General features: G+C 43.5%; 1 protein-coding gene across 4 annotated transcripts in view; it reads right to left on the minus strand.

Annotated features, from left to right (window-relative positions):
- Positions 1–833: 833 nt before the first annotated feature.
- Positions 834–19753, minus strand: part of ARFRP1 (ADP ribosylation factor related protein 1) — a 92039-nt gene continuing 73119 nt past the window's right edge. For 3 of the 4 annotated variants that reach the window (XM_029613365.1, XM_029613367.1, XM_029613366.1), the window contains exons 7-8: positions 4195–4295; positions 834–2581 (exon numbers count right to left, since the gene is read on the minus strand). In XM_029613365.1, the coding sequence (XP_029469225.1) occupies positions 2494–2581; positions 4195–4295 (189 nt within the window). In that variant the 3' untranslated portion in view covers positions 834–2493. Of the gene's footprint in view, positions 2582–4194; positions 4296–19753 lie in introns of those variants that run through there. The other variant, XR_003858287.1, reaches the window with a different exon arrangement.

Below are 19753 nucleotides of genomic sequence, written 5' to 3' on the forward strand. Positions count from 1 at the left end.
TGGATCTCCCAGGGAACTCCCAGGGTCCTTCTCTGGTGCCACCGGACCCCTTTGGAGCAGGTCAGGATCATCCATGCTACCTGACGAATCGCCCTCCTCCGGAGCCCGCCCGAGACCCAGCATCCGCAGAATCCCTCCTGACTCCACGGGCCCTCTAGCCTTCTTGGTCGTTTGGGACTTCTTAGGCAAAGGCCTCTTTGCCCCTAACTCCTTCTGGGCTAAATAATCCTTATGAAGGAGAAGCACAAAGCCCATGGAAAAGGCCTCCGGGTCCGAGGAGGAAGAGCCCTGATCGACTCCCTCCTAAGTCCCCCCCCCCCAATCCCCTGCCAGAAACAGGGTCCTTTCCCATCGGAAAAAGAATGGGAGTGTAATCCCGGGACTCTGAATTGGCAGCCTGCACTTCAGCATGTGCTGTCAAAATGGCCGCCGGCTCCCCTGTAACCCCCGCGCCCCCCCAGGAGCCAACCCAGCCACCTGCACTTTGTCACCGCTCCCCGGGGGTCCTGCCAAGGCATGGCCCCCCCCTCGACACACAATCGTGGCAAAACGAGGCCGCATTGAGGAGAGATCGCCTCAGGCTGCAGCAAAGTCTGCCGCGCTACGTGGGAGCCGGCATGTCGGGGCAGTCGGGCCTGCACATGTGGTCAGGCCTCAGCGATCACACTGATCACTGTCCGGGCGCTGAAATACAGCAGTAACCCCAATAAAGGCTGGCAATTCAGCCCACTCCCTCCTCCTGCCTCCCGGCAGAAAAAAAAAAACAAAACAAAACTTACCTGCTCCTCAAGCCTGCACAGAAACGCTGCTGCAGCCTCCCTGCTTCACTGCTCTTTTTTTTTTTTTTTTTTACAGCAACAGGGCCAGAACAAAAAAAAAACCAAATAAACCAAGGGGGAAAGCACTACTCCCCTGCTTCTGGAGGCTACTGAGGAACCAGGCACACCGAGTGAGCGAAGGGCCTAGAGGGGGAGAGGGAATCAGGGCCCCTGGCTATCTAACCCCCCTGCCAAAAAAAGGGCCGAGTCCTGATAGGGACTGTTAACTCTGCGCTCACCCTGCTCTCCCCGAGGGACGGCCCACGAAGGAACCCAACACCTCGGGAAGCAGCTCCAAATCTCCAATGACCAAGACTCCAGAATCAGTCAGGAATGCAGGACTGCACCTCTACCATCTGCTGGAGACAGAGAAATACTGAGGGGCTGCAGGTGGCCCTCTCGGAAATGTAGCAGTGTCTCAAAGTTTTGTTCTCTGCCTCCATCTGCTGGTAGGGATGCATAAACCCATTTGTCTGGACTGATCTGGAGTACGAACAGGAATTTTCCTTACCTCTCCTTTTCAATTCGAAGCACCCCCTAGTAGGGAGATGCACTTCCACCATCTGCTGGAGACGGAGAATACTGGCAGAGTGATGTCACTGCAGGGGTATATGTAGTGTGACGTCAGCGTTGCTCCATCTCCATCTGCTGGTAGAGGTGCATAACCCAGTTGGTCCAGATTCATCTGACTGGATGCTAAGAAACCTCATACTTTTAGCATGCTCTTTACTTACTCATGAGCCATTTGCATGCCATTAGCTTACTGCATCTCATGATACCACGAGTAAAGTAAAGCCCACACTAAAATTCAGTGCCTTTGATGGCAAGCTCTTTAGGGAATGGATTTATTGTACCAGAGTTAAATTTCCCTCCCCAGCAGGCTCATCCTACGTATGACACCATTTAAGAAGGTTGTGTGATACTGCAATACTATAAATCCCCTTAGTAACAGCTAAGAAACAAAAGGATTGAATGGTTATTGTCTTCAATCAACTCTAAAGTTAACACACAAATCCACACAAAGCACCCAACACTTCTCTAAGCTGCCGAGACTCACTTCAAGCCCCCACCAGAAAACTTATAAAACCCCTATACCAAATCTTGAATTCTTTCCGATGCTGATTCCTGAAACGCAATATGCTTGAGGGGTAACACGTTTGATCCCCAGCCGATCCCTCAAGTGTCCCAAATCCAGTGTGTGACATCATAGCCCCCTCCCCCAAAGGGTGACGTGCAAATCATGACATCGTTAACAAAACCTAGAAGACATGGCTCCAGTGACATTCACAACTCAGGACGTTTGCGTTGGAGCGGGAAGGAAGGGAAGCGGCAGATCCATGTTCTGCTGGCTCTCGGATGGCTCCTCCCTGAGACACCTGCCACTGCCTTACTGAATCATTCAGTGACATCTTGATCCCTCTAATCCAGAGCAGGGCCGATGAGTCACAGACCAGAAAACTACTAACACCGCACCCTCTCGCTCTCTGAATGAAGCAGCAAAGCTGGGCCAGGCCTGGAGCGTTGTCTTCACACACCCGGCCCCGCGTGAGCACCGACGGGAGGGAAGCGAAAGAATTGTCCTCAGGCTCACGGCTTGAACACTGCGTCTTTGTTTGTCCTGGGAGATGCGAGACCGAGCAGGAACGCCGCCGTCTCCAAGGATGAGGGGACACCTTTAGGTGATATCCTTCTGCCGTGGCGGGCGGTGAATGTTCCTGACCACGCACTTCACCATCCACTCAATGCCTTCGTTCAAGCCTTTCCTGTGGAGGCAAGGCACAGTTACTGGTTTTCTGCCTGAAAAGCCTGGGGATGCACGAGTAAAACCAATAGCAAACAGAGAAAGGGCAGCAAAACTGAGCAGGATATATCCAGAGGTCTGGCTGAGGCCTGAGGACATAAGAACGGGGGGGTTTCACTCCGGCCCCTTCAGGCTTCACTTTTTATTTTGAAAATTTTTTTTTCAATAACTCCAGGCACTGGAAATGGTCAGGAATTCATTAAACAACAAAACAAAGAACTGCGGCACTAGTCTTATAAATCAAACCCAAAACAAAAAAAGACCAAGTCAAATAGTATTGTAGAGCTGTGCCAACCACAGATACTTGTCAGAACGTAATGTCCTTAAGTAATTTCGATATTGTTCATTTGAAAAGATACCGCATCAGCAAGCCAGTCACGGCAGTGAGAGACTCTTGCCGTCTGGACTTCTCGTCACTTGCGGTGTAGATGTTTGCAAGAGTATTATAATGAAATTGTAATGCAATGTAAGAATGTCAGCTGGTCCCTACTATTTTAAATAGCAATTCAATATTGAATTGCTATTTAAAATATTGAATTGCTATTTAAAATAGTAGGGACCAGCTGACATTCTTACATTGGATTACAATTTCATTATAATACTCTTGCAAACATCTACACCGCAAGTGACGAGAAGTCCAGACGGCAAGAGTCTCTCACTGCCGTGACTGGCTTGCTGATGCGGTATCTTTTCAAATGAACAATATCGAAATTACTTAAGGACATTACGTTCTGACAAGTATCTGTGGTCGGCACAGCTCTACAATACTATTTGACTTGGTCTTTTTTTGTTTCAGGAATTCATTAAAACACCTGAGGCGTCAGTTTATAGCACAGCAGGGCTTGGATTTACTTCAAAATCGGGTTTAGTGAACAAGCACTGTGCACATATAGAGCAGCTGCAGGGCGATTCCCAGGAGTGACCGGGGAAGAATACACACATTTTGTTTAAGGCGCTTCCAATAGAACGGCAGTCCCGCTGCTCTCCCTCAGCCGTGACTGGTAAGGACAACAGGCAGGTCTGGGAGTACATTCAGGTACCGCACAGGGTATTTCCTGGTCTCCAGAGGGCTCACAATCTAAGGGCCTGAGCTTCTCCCTCACATAATGGAGGATGAAGTGATTCGCCCAAGGTCACAAGGAGCGGCAGTGGGATTTGAACCCTGAGCTTTCCCTGGTCTAACCAGCAGGCCATTCCTCCTCTCCACTGTCGCCTGTGCGCACAGTATCAGAGGCTTTACTAAAATTATATTATGACTGTACTACCTACAGATCTAGCGCTTCCCATGGCCCTCTGTGGGAGATCTTCCAGACCGAGCATGCCAGCTTTGGGGAAGGGGAGTGCGTCACGAGTAATCAGCATGCGATGTGATTGTGCTGCGTACAGAGCATGGCACTCCTTCCTGCTGGCAGACTCTAACTGTCCTACAGCGAATCCATAAAATGAATCATTGCATCCTTGGAAGTTAAAAAAACAAAACAAAACAGTTCTGCCGGTCTGCCTGTCCAAGATACACATCTCAATGCCTCATGTCTCCTCATGACACGTAGCTAAGCAGCCTTCACACAAACCTACCCAGTGAGAGCAGAGCAGGCCTGCGTCAGGCAGTCTCGTTTGCCAATCTTGTTGATGCAGTCACTGAATGCAGTCTTGATGTCTGGAATGGAAAGGCAAGTCTGCAAAAAACAACAAAATGAAGATCAGGACGTGCAGCTCTACAGTTGTCAAACTAGGTACAATCAGAATGACAAAAACTGAGGTTCTGCAACTCAGAGCGTGTAAGGACAGGGAACAAGCACATTCAGGCACAAGCAGAAAACAGTAAGGGTCTCCTTTTCTCAGAACATAGATACAAGGAGAAATTACTACTTACCTGATAATTTCCTTTCCTCTAAGGCAGGCTAATCCACACATTCAGTTATGCACTCCTACCAGCAGATGGAGACAGAGTAAAGTTGACTTGCAGATGTCACTGACATATAGCCCTGCCCCAACATCAGTCCGCCAGTATCTCTAGAAAAGCCAAACTGTGCACAAACCAATTATACTTAAACATGACTATTAACAGTTAACCACTCATGCTCCCAACCAACCAGGAAACAATGAGCTCAGCAAAAACGTTAACATTTTAGGGGCTGATTATTTCACTTACAGTCCTTCAAATGAATCAAAAGAAATAACACTCTGCATCGTCCGCAAATAAAAAACAAACAAAAACCAAGCAGGCAGCTGAGGGCGGGATGTGGATTGGTCTGCCTTCCTTAGAAGAAAAGAAATTATCAGGTAATAAGTAATTTCTCCTTCCTCTGCATTCAGGCAGGCCTATCCACACCAGTGGTATGTACCAAAGCTAATCCCGAAAAAGGCTCGGAGGCTGCCTGTAGCCCCACCAAAACTGCACAATGCAAAAGCCGTGTCCTCCTGAGTCTTAATATGTCCAAGCGGTAATGCCTGAAGAAGCTATGTAAAGATGACCACTTTGCCGCCCAGCAAATCTCGATAGGAGACAACCACCAAATCTCTGCCCACAAGACCACCTGAGTTCTAGTGGAATGTGCCTTGACTTATCTAGGTAATGGTACATCCGCATCCACATAGGCAATCATGACGACTTTTTCCCCCAACGGGCTATCATAGAAACATAGAAGTGATGGCAGAAAAGGACCTAATGGCTCATCCAGTCTGCCCAGCAAGCTCCCATAGTTATCAGTTTCCCTCAGACCGCCAAGGTCAGGGCTCTTGTTAGTTTCTGTTTGAGTCCAATTTCCTTTCACCCCCTGCTGATGAAGCAGAGAGCAATGTTGGAGATGCATCAGAAGTGTAGTAACCACTGCATCAAGCAAGTTATCCCCATGCTTATTTGTTTTCCCAGACTGTACAGTTCAATGTCCTTGTTGGTTGTTGTCTGAATCCAATTCCTCTTTTCCTCCTGCCGTTGAAACAGCGGGCAATGATGGAGCTGCATCAACAGTACGAAGGCTTATTTGTTAAGGGTAGTATCCACCACACCAGCAAGTTACCCCCATGCCTCTTACTACATTCCCCTTCCCCTTAGGGATCCACAGTGTTTATCCCATGCTCTTTTGAAATCTTTCACCGTTTTAGTCTTTACCACCTCATCCAGAAGGGCATTCCAGGCATCCATCACCCTCCACATGAAGAAATATTTCCTGACATTGGTTCTGAGTCGTCCTCCCTGGAGTTTCATTTTGTGACCCCTAGCTCTATTGGTTTCTTTTCAGCAGAAAAGGTTTGTTGTTGATCGTGCATCATTAAAACCTTTCAAGTACCTGAAGGTCTGTATCATATTTCCTCTGCTCCTCTTCTCCTCCATGGTATACATATTTTGCTCCTTTAACCTCTCATAAGTCATTCTTATGTTCTTATGATGGAGACCCCCCCCACCATTTTGGTCGCCCTTCTCCAGACCGCCTCCATCCTGTTTCTGTCCCTTTTGAGATACGATCTCCAGAACTGAATGCAGTACTCCAGATTAGGCCTCTCCAAGGAACTGTGCAAGGGAATTATCACTTCCTTTTTCTTACTAGATATTTATACTGCACACTTGTATATAATTATCCTCCTCTATCTCTTTTTAATTCTTACAATCCTAGTTCTTAGCCCTTGTTAAATGTAACTGCATCTCTTCTTCATGTTTATTTATGTTTTTGGTTATATTTTTGCACCCCTGTTATCTGTAAACCGACATGATGAGAACGAGTTCTTGAATGCCGGTATATAAAAACCTTAAATAATAATAATAATAATAATATTTCTCTCTCTATGCAGCCCAGCATTCCTCTAGCTTTAGCTATCGCCTTGTCTCTTTGTTTTGCCATCTTTAGATCGCTAGACACTATACCCCAAGGTCTCTCTCCTGTTCGGTGCACAGCAGCGCTTCACTCCCCATCACATACAGTTCTTTTGGACTACCATATCCCAGATGCATGACTCTAGACTTCTTGGCATTAAATCCCAGTCGCCATATCTTCGACCACTCTTCAAGCTTCCTTAAATCACATCTCATTCTCTCTACTCCTTCCGGTGACTCCACTCTGTTACAGATCTTAGTATCATCTGCAAATAGACAAACTTTAACTTCTATCCCTTTGCAATGTCACTCACAAAGACATTGAACAGAACTGGTCCCAACACTGATCCCTGAGGCACTCCACTTAACACTGTTCTCTCTTCAGAGTAGGTTCCATTTACCATCACCCACTGACTTCTATCCGTCAACCGGTTTGTAATCCACGCCACCACGTTGGTGCTCACTCCCAAGCTTCTCATTTTTTCATTAGTCTTCTATGTGGGACCGTATGAAAGGCTTTACTAAAATCCAAGTAAATCACATTGAGCGCTCTTCTATAATCCAATTCTCTGGTCACCCAATCAAAGAAATCAATCGATTTGTCTGACAGGACCTTCCCTTGGTGAATCTGTGCTGTCTTATCGAGCAACTCTCCAGATTGTAGGTAGTTCGCTATCCTTTCTTTCAGCAGAGTCTCCATTAATTTTCCCACCACTGAGGTGAGGCTAACCGGCCTGTAATTTCCAGCCTTTCTGCTCCCATGCTGTGAAGCGGGACCAGCACCCGCTCGGCACCACTCCCGTTTCCAGGGATCTATTGAACAGGTCACACAGCGGAGCTGCCAGCATCTCTGAGCTCCTTCAGTATCCTGGGATGAACCTCATCAGGCCCCATGGCTTTGTCCACTTTCAGTTTTCTTAGCTCTTCACATACATTCTCTTCCGTAAACGGGGTTTTGTCAAATCTGCCCCCATCCACAACCTTGTTAACCAGTGACAGTCCTTCTCCAGGGTCTTCCTTAGTGAACACCGAACAATTATTTAATATTTCTGCCTTTTCTTCCTCTCTTTACATTGATCCTTTTCTCCTTTCAATTTCACTATACCTCTTTGCACCTTTCTCCTTTCTCTGATGTATCTGAAAAAAGGTTTTGTCACCTCTCTTTACCTCTTTGGCAATCCTTTCTTCCACCAGACTTTTTGCTTTCCTGATTACTTTCTTCTCTCTCAAGTTAACTAAATATTCTTCCCTGTGTTCCTCTTTTTGGGATCCTTTATATTTCTCAAACTCTCTTCTTTTTTATCAGCCACCTCCTTTGAGAACCAGATGGGTTTCTTACTTCTCTTGCTTTTGTTAACTTTTCTAATGAAAAGATTAGATGCCTTTGTAATTGCTCCTTTTAGTTTGGCCCACAGTTATTCCACCTCTCCCATTTTCTCCCAGTCTTCAAGTTCCATCTCCAGGAATTTTCCCATTTCAGCAAAGTCCGTATTTTTAAAGTTCAAAACTCAGGTCTTAGTGTGACTTCTCCGTATCCTGTTTGCAATATCAAACCATACCGTTTGAAGATCACTGGTGCTAAGGTGGGCCCCCACCCAGACATTTGAGATGCTGTCCCCGTTTGTGAGCACTAAGTCGAGAACAACTTCCTCCCTTGTGGGTTCCATTACCATTTGTTTGAACAGAGCCCCTTGCAGGGCATCCACTATCTCTCTACTTCTGTTAGATTCCGCAGAAGGGATCCTCCAGTCAACGTCCGGCAGATTAAAATCTCCAACAATCAACACATCTCCCTTCCTTCCCACCTTTTGGATGTCTTCAATCAGCTGTCTAGTTCTTCCGTTTGAGTCGGAGGCCTGTAAACCACTCCAGCAAAAATGGATGCACCATCTTTTTTTTTTTTTTTTTTAAGGACGGCCCATAATGCTTCTTCTCTACCCCCTATTCCTTGCAGTTCAGTTGCCTGGATATCGTCACCTGATCTCCTTGTTTACCTCCACAATGGAGCATGATCAGTCTTCCTCAGGGAGTGAGTAACCTCCAAATACTGCACCAGCTGCTGCTTGACATCCAAGGCATGCACAGACAATAATCCCGTTCATCTCTATCACTGTCCAGGGTAGGCAGGAAAATAGACTGATTCAAATGAAACTCCAAAACCACTTCCGGTAAAAAGGAAGGTACAGTCCTAAGCTCCTGGAGTCATTCACAAACCTCAGGGCAAGAAAGAGCCTGTAGATCGGAAATCTGCCACGCCGAACAGACTGCCACCAGAAAAAATGTTTTCAAGGTAACTAGCTGCAAGGAGAGAGCATGCAGCGGCCGAAATATAGGACCCGCCAAAAAACACAATACGAGATTAAGATTCTAAAGAGGCACTGGTAAACGCAAGGGGGGATGAAGATGCTTGACTTCCTTCAAGAACCTGGACACATTCGGATGAGAAAACAAGGGTCTACCATTGGCCCACCCCCTATAGCAAGCAAGAGCTGCTACCTGCACCTTCAGAGTGTTTAAGGCCAAGCCTTTAACCAAACCTTCCTGCAACAATTCCAATATCAATGGAATTTTTGTTTGGATCCAGCTCAGGCAGGTTTCAGGCGTGGTTGAAGTACAGAAACGTTATTGGTGGCCTTGAAATATGATGTTTTACCAATGATTGATAGGGGAGAAGGAGCACTATTGGTTTTATTAGACTTAATTGATCATCAATTGTTGATGAATCGCTGAAAAGCATTGGGAATCGGGGTGTAGTATTCAAGTGGCTGCAAGATTTCCTTTCAGATAAGAAACAAAAGATTAAGTGCCTTTGGGAGTGGTTACGTTCGTCGGTGGACGAGTGCATGGAATACCCAGATGATTTCGGGAGGGGTTATAATCTAAGGCGCAGCTGCGGCGTCTGTGCTTTCTTTTCTGAACTATTGAAACAGCTGGTAATGGTGTTTGTGATCGCAGTGCAGGCGACTTTTGAAGGAACAGCATGGGTAAGCTGTGTAAAATTGATCTCTTTCTCTTTGAAATGGTGATGTAAGATCTGTTAAGATTGACGGACAGAAGACAATGTGTGATGGTAAATGGAACGCTCTCTGAAGAGAGAGCGGTTTTAAGCGGTGTACCGCAGGGATCGGTCCTTTTCAATAACTTTGTGAGCGACATTGCGGAAGGGATAGAAGGTAAGGTATGTCTTTTTGCGGATGACACTAAGATCTGCAACAGAGTGGACACGCCGGAAGGAGTGGAGAGAATGAAACGGGATTTAAGGAAGCTGGAAAAGTGGTCGAAGATATGGCAGCTGAGATTCAATGCCAAGAAGTGCAGAGTCATGCTTATGGGGAGTGGAAATCCGAATGAACTGTATTCGATGGGGGGAGAAAGGCTGATGTGCACGGAGCAGGAGAGAGACCTTGGGGTGATGGTGTCTAATGATCTGAAGTCGGCGAAACAATGTGACAAGGCGATAGCTAAAGCCAGAAGAATGCTGGGCTGCATAGAAAGAGGAATATCGAGTAAGAAAAGGGAAGAGATTATCCCCTTGTACAGGTCCTTGGTGAGACCTCACCTGGAGTATTGTGTTCAGTTCTGGAGACCGTATCTCCGAAGAGACAGAGACAAGATGGAGGCGGTCCAGAGAAGAGCGACCAAAAAGGTGGAAGGTCTTCATCAAATGACTTATGAGGAGAGATTGAAGAATCTAAATATGTACACCCTGGAGGAAAGGAGGAGCAGAGGTGATATGATACAGACTTTCAGATACTTGAAAGGTTTTAATGATCCAAAGACAACGACAAACCTTTTCTGTAGGAAAAAAATCAGCAGAACCAGGGGTCACGATTTGAAGCTCCAGGGAGGAAGATTCAGAACCAATGTCAGGAAGTATCTCTTCACGGAGAGGGTGGTGGATGCCTGGAATGCCCTTCCGGAGGAAGTAGTGAAGACCAGAACTGTGAAGGACTTCAAAGGGGCATGGGATAAACACTGTGGATCCATAAAGTCAAGAGGCCGTCAATGAAGAGTGGGTGGCTCGCCAGAATGACGGTGTGGGAAATATGCGCTTGCCAGCAAGCCATTTCATCAGGGTTTAAACATTAACTTCCCTTCTCCCTGACATTTGCCTGAATAAAAGCATCACTTGTGCTTAAGTCTCTGCCTAGGAAAGGATACCTGACTACATGTATTTCTCTGGCTTATAATTAATCCTGATAGCCTGAAAGTAGGGCTGGGTGTTCCCTAGTCAGAGGCAGGACAAAGTCAGGAGGTATAGATTTCAGCAGCCAATGATATGATCCGTGCACACCCCCTGAGCCAAAGCCAATGGTGTAATGACTCTTCTGTTGCTATGGGAAAGTAGCCAATCATGTAATGACACATCATCTGCCTTTGTATGAATGTACAATAAAAGGAAAAGGCTCGTGAGGGCAAACTCTCTTTGCCTTCTCTCTTCCTGCCTGCCATGAAAGCTGTCTGATGCCTCTTCATTACTCCTATATCTGGTGAGCCCGACCGTGATGATAAACTCCATGCTTATTTCGGCTGGTCATAGCTTAAAGGTACGTACCGTTCAACAGATTTGCAATCGTAATATTTTTTTTAAAAAAAGTACTTCTTAGTAATTTTTAAAAGTATTTCTCAGCAAGTTTGTTCCCCACACTCGTAAGCATGGGCAGTGATTTATCTATGCAGCAGAGGCTACATGCCAAGGAGCTGCAGAAAATCATCAATAATCATTATTTCATCACCAGAAGAAAAATAGCGCAAGTCAGCCTGGGGGACTTAGAAAAATTAATAAGTGAAATAGCTTGCCGTTGCCCTTGGTATTCGATGGAGGCTGGAACTCTAAATACTCTAAATACCCAGGAATGGATCTCAATCGGCAATTGTCTTCATACGGCTCCCAGAGCTCCCATAAAGCAAAGATTAATATGGCAAAAATGTACAGAGGCCATCGAACACATGGAAGAAAAAAAAAAATTCCAAGACAGCAGTTTCAAACCATGTGCTTTTAGAAGCAGGCAGACATACCCTTCCCCCATCTTCTCAGTCTTCCTCAGACAGAGCAAATTCTTTGTATCCTCAGCTCCCCATACCTACACCCAAGGCACAAGCAATTCACACGTTCCCCATTTCTTTAGAAAAGCAACCCTTGAGAACAATAGAGCTACAACCTGGCCTGGGTGGGGCGATTAGCATTGAATTTCAGCAGAAACCGCAGAAAGAAAACTTTACAGGAGAAGAATTATTAGGACTTCAAGCCTTCCCCATCACAGAAAAGAACCATGAACAAAGGGGGACAGAAAATGAAATAGAACATCTGGGGACACACACTCACATGGCTCCTGTGGCTTCCTCTGCATCCACCTCAGAGAAAAGGCCCCAGGAAATAGAAAACACTGAGGTCAGAAAAACTAGCCTTCCTCCATCTTGCCTGCAAGCCCTTCCCCCACCAACCAGCATGGGATTCCACCTAGAACATGGAAATCTCACAAGGGAGGAATTATTGAAAGGGATTCAAGCCTTTCCCATTACAGAAAGAAACAAAGAACTAGGTGTGGCAGCAATAGAGTTGAGTGCAGCCCGGAATGCCATGAGCAGTGGCTTTGCCCCCAGGTCTTCAAAGAAATCAGCGTGTAAGACCTTGGGCCAGGCAGCTGCACTCCTGTGTTACAAGCAAAGAAAATATCATTATGAAAAAAAGGATTTAATTAGACTCCTGCGTTACAAGCAAAGAAAATATCACTATGAAAAAATTGATTTAATTATACACTTCAATGACCTCTTGCAGACCAGATTAGGCAAAGTAACTGTGCAGACAGTACAAATTTGGAAAAAATGGTTTCTCCTGGTCTTCGATGTTCAGTTGCAGAGGAACTGCATACTTAAGGAGTAGTTTCTATTTGAATTCAGTTACAAAAAATCTGCATACTTTGAGAGTATTTTCCCCCACTAAGTGTATGCATAACCTTATGTTAAAACTGTACTGAGATTTGAACAATTACTGTGTAAATTACATGTGAAAATTTCCCTTTTACAAAGTTAATTTGGCTCACATTTAAAATGACTCCATTTCTCTGAGATTTAAGTTTATAGTTTGAATTGCCAGCACACAGAACTTGTATTCTTACTGTGATTCTCCCTAAAGTGAATTGAAGTGGTGTCTGTCTGCAAGGAATCAGCCAGCCATTGTCTGTGGTCGATGTTATCAGTTGTTAAACAAAGCTATCTTTAAGTTCCTATTGACTGAAGGATTAACTCCTTGGGTGCAGTTCTTTTCTTTTGAGAAACACTGCTCCTCCCCCCCCTTTTCTGTAACTCTTGCTTGCCACTCATGGGGGAAGGAGGGAGAACTTTTGAAAAGAAAAAAAAACTGGACTTAGTACTGCAGTTTCTCTCTCTAGTTTATATATGTTATAACTCAGACAGATTAATAGTAGTTACAGTCACTTTAGCATGCAGCAGACAGAGCTGAGCGAACAGCGTGTTTAATTTCCTATTCTAATAATTATATGAAGAAATTCTATTCTGATATTCCACATTTATTTATTTATTTTATTTATTTAGAGTTTTTATATACCGGCAATCATGAAAACATATCTTGCTGGTTTACATCGAACAGGAGTGCATTATAAACAAAAAACTAGAACTGTGGTGTCCGAAAGTACAGTTACATTTAACAAGGGTAGCCGAACTTGGAGAAGGAAGAAGAGAGGAGAGAAAAGAGATGGTTAAACAATATACAATTTAAATATAGTATACAGAATAAATGTTATATACAAGAGGAGTGGAGTTTTAGGAGTCATTGGAATGTGTCATTGGATTGTGTCCGGAAATGCTTGTTTGAATAACCAAGTCTTAAGTTTTTTCCTAAAAGTTGGGAGGCAGGGCTCCTGTCTGAGGTCTGTAGGAATGGAATTCCACAAAAGAGGGCCAACTGTGGAGGTGGCGCGATCTCTTATGGTGATGTGTCTGGTCGTTTTCGCTGGGGGAACTTGGAGGGAGCCTCTATAAGCAGTAAGCATTAATGCTGGGGGAACTTGGAGGGAGCCTCTATAAGCATTAAGCATTAAGCTCAGAGTATTATTGATTGCAACTTGGAACAATAGTTGTAATCTATAAAGTAATGATGGGGTCTCCACTAGGAGGCGCTATGTTATTCTACAAGTTATATTATATTATTGTTTTAATAATTCTGTTGTATAATAGTTTTTATTTTTCAGATCTGCAGTCCTCATGTCTTAAGGACACTTCAGTTTTATTTTCTTTTTCACAAAATTTTTACAGAATTCTGAACCTTAAAATTTTTACTGATAGAGGTTGCTACATCTAAAGCAATCCCTCCCAAACCTTTTCTTGCAACTCCAAATTGATTTTATTAAATTGAATAATAGAATTAATTTATCCAAGGTTAAAAAAGTAAGAATTTCCCTTTAATCCTTACCTTAGTAATTTTTTGCTGTATGCCAGTTTTTAATATTTTCCAGATTGACGCTGCCATGAGGAGATGTGAAGATGAACACTTTGCAGTTTATTTTCAAACATTTTTCTAGCACCTTTTGACTTTTTACTTTTGATCCTTGATCTAATTTTGTTTTTGATAACTTTTTGGTAAGATTTTTAGCTCAAATTATGTGTTATCTGTTGTCTGTCTTGATGCCAAGAAGACTATGAATGAATTTTTGCAAGATGAATGAATATATGTCAGTCTTGTGTAGCATATGTTTAATGTAATGTCTAATATACTTGTCATTTGATCCTGCTTACTGCAAATGACTTTTCCTTTAAACGATTAATTTACATTTATTGCTAATTTACTGAATGAAAATTGATCACTGCATAAAAACTTTCTTGATAATGGGGTTACGTTCTGAAAACTAATAATGGCTCTGCTTACTGCAGCCATTCCTTTGCATGAATTTTGTCAATAATTGAACATTAAATACTTATTTGGCATCCCCTACAACACCACAGGGCAAGCCATTGTGGAGAGAGCCAATCATACCCTTAAGAGCTCTGGACCAAACAAAAAGAAAAAGGGGGGGATTGCCCCTGGATTTTCCCCTAAGAAGGACTGGCTGAACAAGAACAAAGTATTGTTTTAAATCACTTTAAATCATCCAAACATTTCAAATTTAAGACCACAGCCATGAGTAATCATTATGGGACTAGGGTTAGTCACCCACAGCCATCAGTTTTGTATAGAATATTTAATGTCTGGTATGGTCCCGTTCCCTTAAAATGGGGAACGAGGATATGTTTCTCTGCTTGCTTCCACAGGTCCAATCGGGCCGTGGAAAGATGGAAAGGTGTCCAGGTCTACAGGACCCGATCCCCAACTTCTCCCTGAGCCTCCACAGCCCTCAGAAGGACAGAGACCGGACTCCTTGCAAAAAGCAGCACCACATGACCTGGAGACAGATCAAGGCCCTATCCGACCAAACTGCACAACTCTTAGAACAGCAAGGCCTTGAGAAAACTCCAGAGAACTTATTAGCCGCTTTTTCTTGCCTGAATGCCAACTCATTAACAATTATGTTCTGCATCCTCATCTTTTGCCTTATTTCTCCAGCTATGGCGATTTCAGAACAAGGACTCTGACAGGACAACATGTACATCCTCTGCACAGAACTTTTCACACCTGTTGAATCGAACAGACTGTTGGATCTGCACACATATGCCAACCCAAGCCTGCGGAGAACTACTGATGCATGCTGTACCATTTAACCTTACAGTATGGACTAATTATCCTTTACAGAGAGGTGTTTTCATTAACTCTCCAGTTAATAATACCATACTACACATTGGTAGCTGTATTCAAGAGACTGCCGCTCTTTGTTGTTGGGACTATGATACAGGGGATGGAAAGGGAATTCAGGTGGGAAATATCCATATTGTAACCGAACATTTGTATTAATCACTGAACACTTGCATAGTTATACCACATATGTATGCAATTGGCAGATTTCAGGATGTGCAGTGGGAGACCCAAGCAGGTACAGAAAGTATAGAGGGGATGAAGGATTTACCTTTTGTAGTTATATAGCCCAAATGATAACCAATGACAAGTCCACTAATCTGTTAGGAAACATATGGATGTTATGTGGGCGTAGAGCATATATGTACATTTCCCCAAGATGGAGAGACAGATGCACTTTAGGCTACATCCTCCCCTCTTACTATGCAGTCAAAAATTTACCTAAAGCAAGGCTCCGTAACAAAAGGGAGGCGATAAATAATCCCATAGAAAAGTATACAGAAACTCAGATAGCTAGAAGCCTGTTTCCTCCAATGGGGACAGCTATGAATTACAGAGACTTACACGTCCTAGCTAACTGGACGACTGCCATATTTAATCAGACAGTCCATGCATTAAAACTACTCACAACAAAAGTCTCTCAGATTAGAGAAGTAGCATTACAGAACAGCTATATCTTAGAAACCATCTTAGCCTTAAAGGGTGGTGTTTGTGCATTAATTGGATCTCATTGCTGTGTGTACATATCAGTTTATAAAGCAAACCTCACACATACCATAGAGCAGATAGAAACCATGGGTGCTGATGCACCATTTTCAGACAGAATACCAACTTCTCCATGGGACTGGCTATGGTCCTGGCTCCCTGATATTTCTGGTCTCAAAGGGGTGATTTCTATTATAATTACTGTAATTATCTTAATTATTTGCCTGTGATGCTGTATTCAGTGCATACCCAAACTTCATATCCATATTGAAACCTTGCTCTCAGCCCGGATACAAAGATGTCTTGTAAGATGCCTAATAGGGAATCATGAGCCCTGCAGAGTTGGCACACCACCTGCACCAGCTCTGGGTGATATGGAGATTCAGAAGCTCATCGGCAGCTGGCACACCACGTCGAATTATAGCTTTCTTCTCTCCATAATCCCCCTTCCCCTATTTCCAGCCCATACCAAGACATAACAAATTTCAGTAAGGGTCTAAAGCTTTACTGAGCTGCCCTAAACAAAAACAGAAAGGGTGAGATGTGGGAAATATGCGCTTGCCAGCAAGCCATTTCATCAGGGTTTAAACATTAACTTCCCTTCTCCCTGACATTTGCCTGAATAAAAGCATCACTTGTGCTTAAGCCTCTCTGCCTAGGAGAGGATACCTGACTTCATGTATTTCTCTGGCTTATAATTAATCCTGATAGCCTGAAAGTAGGGCTGGGTGTTCCCTAGTCAGAGGCAGGACAAAGTCAGGAGGTATAGATTTCAGCAGCCAATGATATGATCCGTGCACACCCCCTGAGCCAAAGCCAATGGTGTAATGACTCTTCTGTTGCTATGGGAAAGTAGCCAATCATGTAATGATACATCATCTGCCTTTGTATGAATATACAATAAAAGGAAAAGGCTCGTGAGGGCAAACTCTCTTTGCCTTCTCTCTTCCTGCCTGCCATGAAAGCTGTCTGATGCCTCTTCATTACTCCTACAGACGGCAACTGCCTGGAGATAATACCCTTATTCAATAAACATACACATGGTTACTGTGACTCCAACATCGCTCTAAGCTTCAACAGCAAGAGGAAATGTGGAAAAAAGGATTTGTACTCACAAAGGGGGGAGCAGCTGGCTTGTTACGGCGGTTACTACCCCAAACCAAATAAGCCTGATACTTCACTTTCAATGCATATCCAGCATAGCTCTCTGCTTCAACGGCAGGGGAGAAGAAAAACTGATACTTCACGCATATCCAGCATAGCTCTCTACTTCAACGGCAGGGGAGAAGAAAAACTGATACTTCACGCATATCCAACATAGCTCTCTGCTTCAACGGCAGGGGAGAAGAAAAATTGATACTTCACGCATATCCAACATAGCTCTCTGCTTCAACAGCAGGGGAGAAGAAAAACTGATACTTCACGCATATCCAGCATAGCTCTCTGCTTCAACGGCAGGGGAGAAGAAAAACTGATACTTCACGCATATCCAGCATAGCTCTCTGCTTCAACGGCAGGGGAGAAGAAAAACTGATACTTCACGCATATCCAGCATAGCTCTCTGCTTCAACGGCAGGGGAGAAGAAAAACTGATACTTCACACATATCCAGCATAGCTCTCTGCTTCAACGGCAGGGGAGAAGTAAAACAACCAATAAGGGCTGAATAACAGTCTGGGTAAAACAAATAAGCATGGGTGTAGCTTGCTTATTGCGGCGGTTACTACCCCTACTACCCCTAACTAATCAAGCTTGATATTTCACTCGGATGCAGCTCCATCATTGCTCTCTACATTAATGGTGGGGGTGGAAGGGAAATGGAACCAAAGAGCTAAGAGAAACAGATAAGTATGAGAAACAAATGTGTGAAGCTTGCTGGGCAGACTGGATGGGCCGTTTGGTCTTCTTCTGCCGTCATTTCTATGTTTCTATGTTGAGGTGTCTATGGTGTATGTTTTCTGAACCTATAGAGTCATTGAATTACGACTGGAATAAGAATATGGAAGGTAAAAACTGAATAGAGCCAGAAATGTGAGAGAAATGTGTTTTATATAAGTATGAGTTCTTAAAAGTGGAAAGTTATGGGGACTATGGGGAAATGTGTAAGGGTTTATGAATATGTGTATTTTTTGTTTTTAAAATGTGAGAAAAATAAGGTTTAAAATCCCCCTGATGAAGCCGTTTGGGTGGTGAAACATCGAGGCCTTTGTGTTGGGGTGTATGAACCCTTGGAAATATATGTATGAAAAACATCTGTGAATACTTCTGGGAAGTCTGAAGTTGTGAAAACATCGTGTGAACCTTGGAAATATAATTTCTAGAAGAAATATTTGTGAACATTTCTGGGAGGTTTGGATTTGTGAAATATGTTTGTGTAACATTGAGATTTTCCAGAATTGAGAAATACCTTATGATACATGTGTAAGGATAATAACTTCCAGAGTGGTGGGCTCTTGTGGGAAATAATGTTGTGTGGGATGATTTTAGAGATAATTTTGTATGTTCTAGCAAGAAATTGTTCTGCTATAGGAATACTTTTTCAGAAAAAGTTGTGAAAAATATGAATAAATAAAAAGGTTAAAGATTGAGTTGAATGTGATTGCTATATATCCTCATATGTGATTATATATCGAATTAATATAAGAGTGATCTGTCCTTCTGAATATATCTTGGGGAAGGCAATGAATTATAAAACGATGTCCGTATTATGAAAGTGGAAGGTAGAAACTGAACTGAACAGAGCCTAAAGCTCAACCGAGATATTTTTGGTATTGCATGAAAATTGTTATTAAAGTTCTCCCTGATGAAGCCGTTTGGGTGGTGAAACATCGAGGGCTTTATGTTGGGGTGTGTCAACCTTTGTGAGTACGTCTGTGGACATGCCTGGCAAAAATAGAAGGTTTGAAATTTGGTTCGATCAGAGAAAAGCTAGACCTCAATCAAGTTATACATCCCTTCTTTTCTCTGATCTGGACAAGATAAACACGGACATTTTTCAGAGTAGTGGGCTTTTTTTGAGAAACAGAGTTTGTAATGATTTTAGATTGGATTTATATGTAATAGCAAGAAGGAATTCTGCTATGTGGATGTTTCTGATAAAACGATTGTGGAAAAATATAAAGAAATAAAAGTTTGAAAACTAAATAGGATGTATTTGATGTATCCTCATATATGATTGTATATATATATATATATATATATATAGCAATTTTTATTCTCTACCATTATTTCTTCCATATGATCTATTTTATTTGTTCTATCCTCCTATTGCTCAAATAAACTTACTTTCCTAATTACCTGGAACCGTGATGTACTGAACCAAAATTTGTGTAGGGTTCAAGCCCCCAGGTATAATCCCAGTAATTGTGTGTGACTATTTGTGTAGGGGATAAGCTCCTGGGTTCAAGCCCCCAGGTATAATCCCAGTAATTGTGTGTGACTATTTGTGTAGGGGATAAGCTCCTGGGTTCAAGCCCCCAGGTATAATCCCAGTAATTGTGTGTGACTATTTGTGTAGGGGATAAGCTCCTGGGTTCAAGCCCCCAGGTATAATCCCAAGTAATTGTGTGTGACTATTTGTGTAGGGGATAAGCTCCTGGGTTCAAGCCCCCAGGTATAATCCCAGTAATTGTGTGACTATTTGTGTAGGGGATAAGCTCCTGGGTTCAAGCCCCCAGGTATAATCCCAGTAATTGTGTGTGACTATTTGTGTAGGGGATAAGCTCCTGGGTTCAAGCCCCCAGGTATAATCCCAGTAATTGTGTGTGACTATTTGTGTAGGGGATAAGCTCCTGGGTTCAAGCCCCTAGGTATAATCCCAGGAATTGTGCGCACTTATATTGGGTAAATCCCTGAGGTAGTCCTCTGTGCACG

This window comes from Rhinatrema bivittatum, chromosome 8 (genome assembly GCF_901001135.1).
Source record: "Rhinatrema bivittatum chromosome 8, aRhiBiv1.1, whole genome shotgun sequence".
Classification (NCBI taxonomy): Eukaryota; Metazoa; Chordata; class Amphibia; order Gymnophiona; family Rhinatrematidae; genus Rhinatrema; species Rhinatrema bivittatum.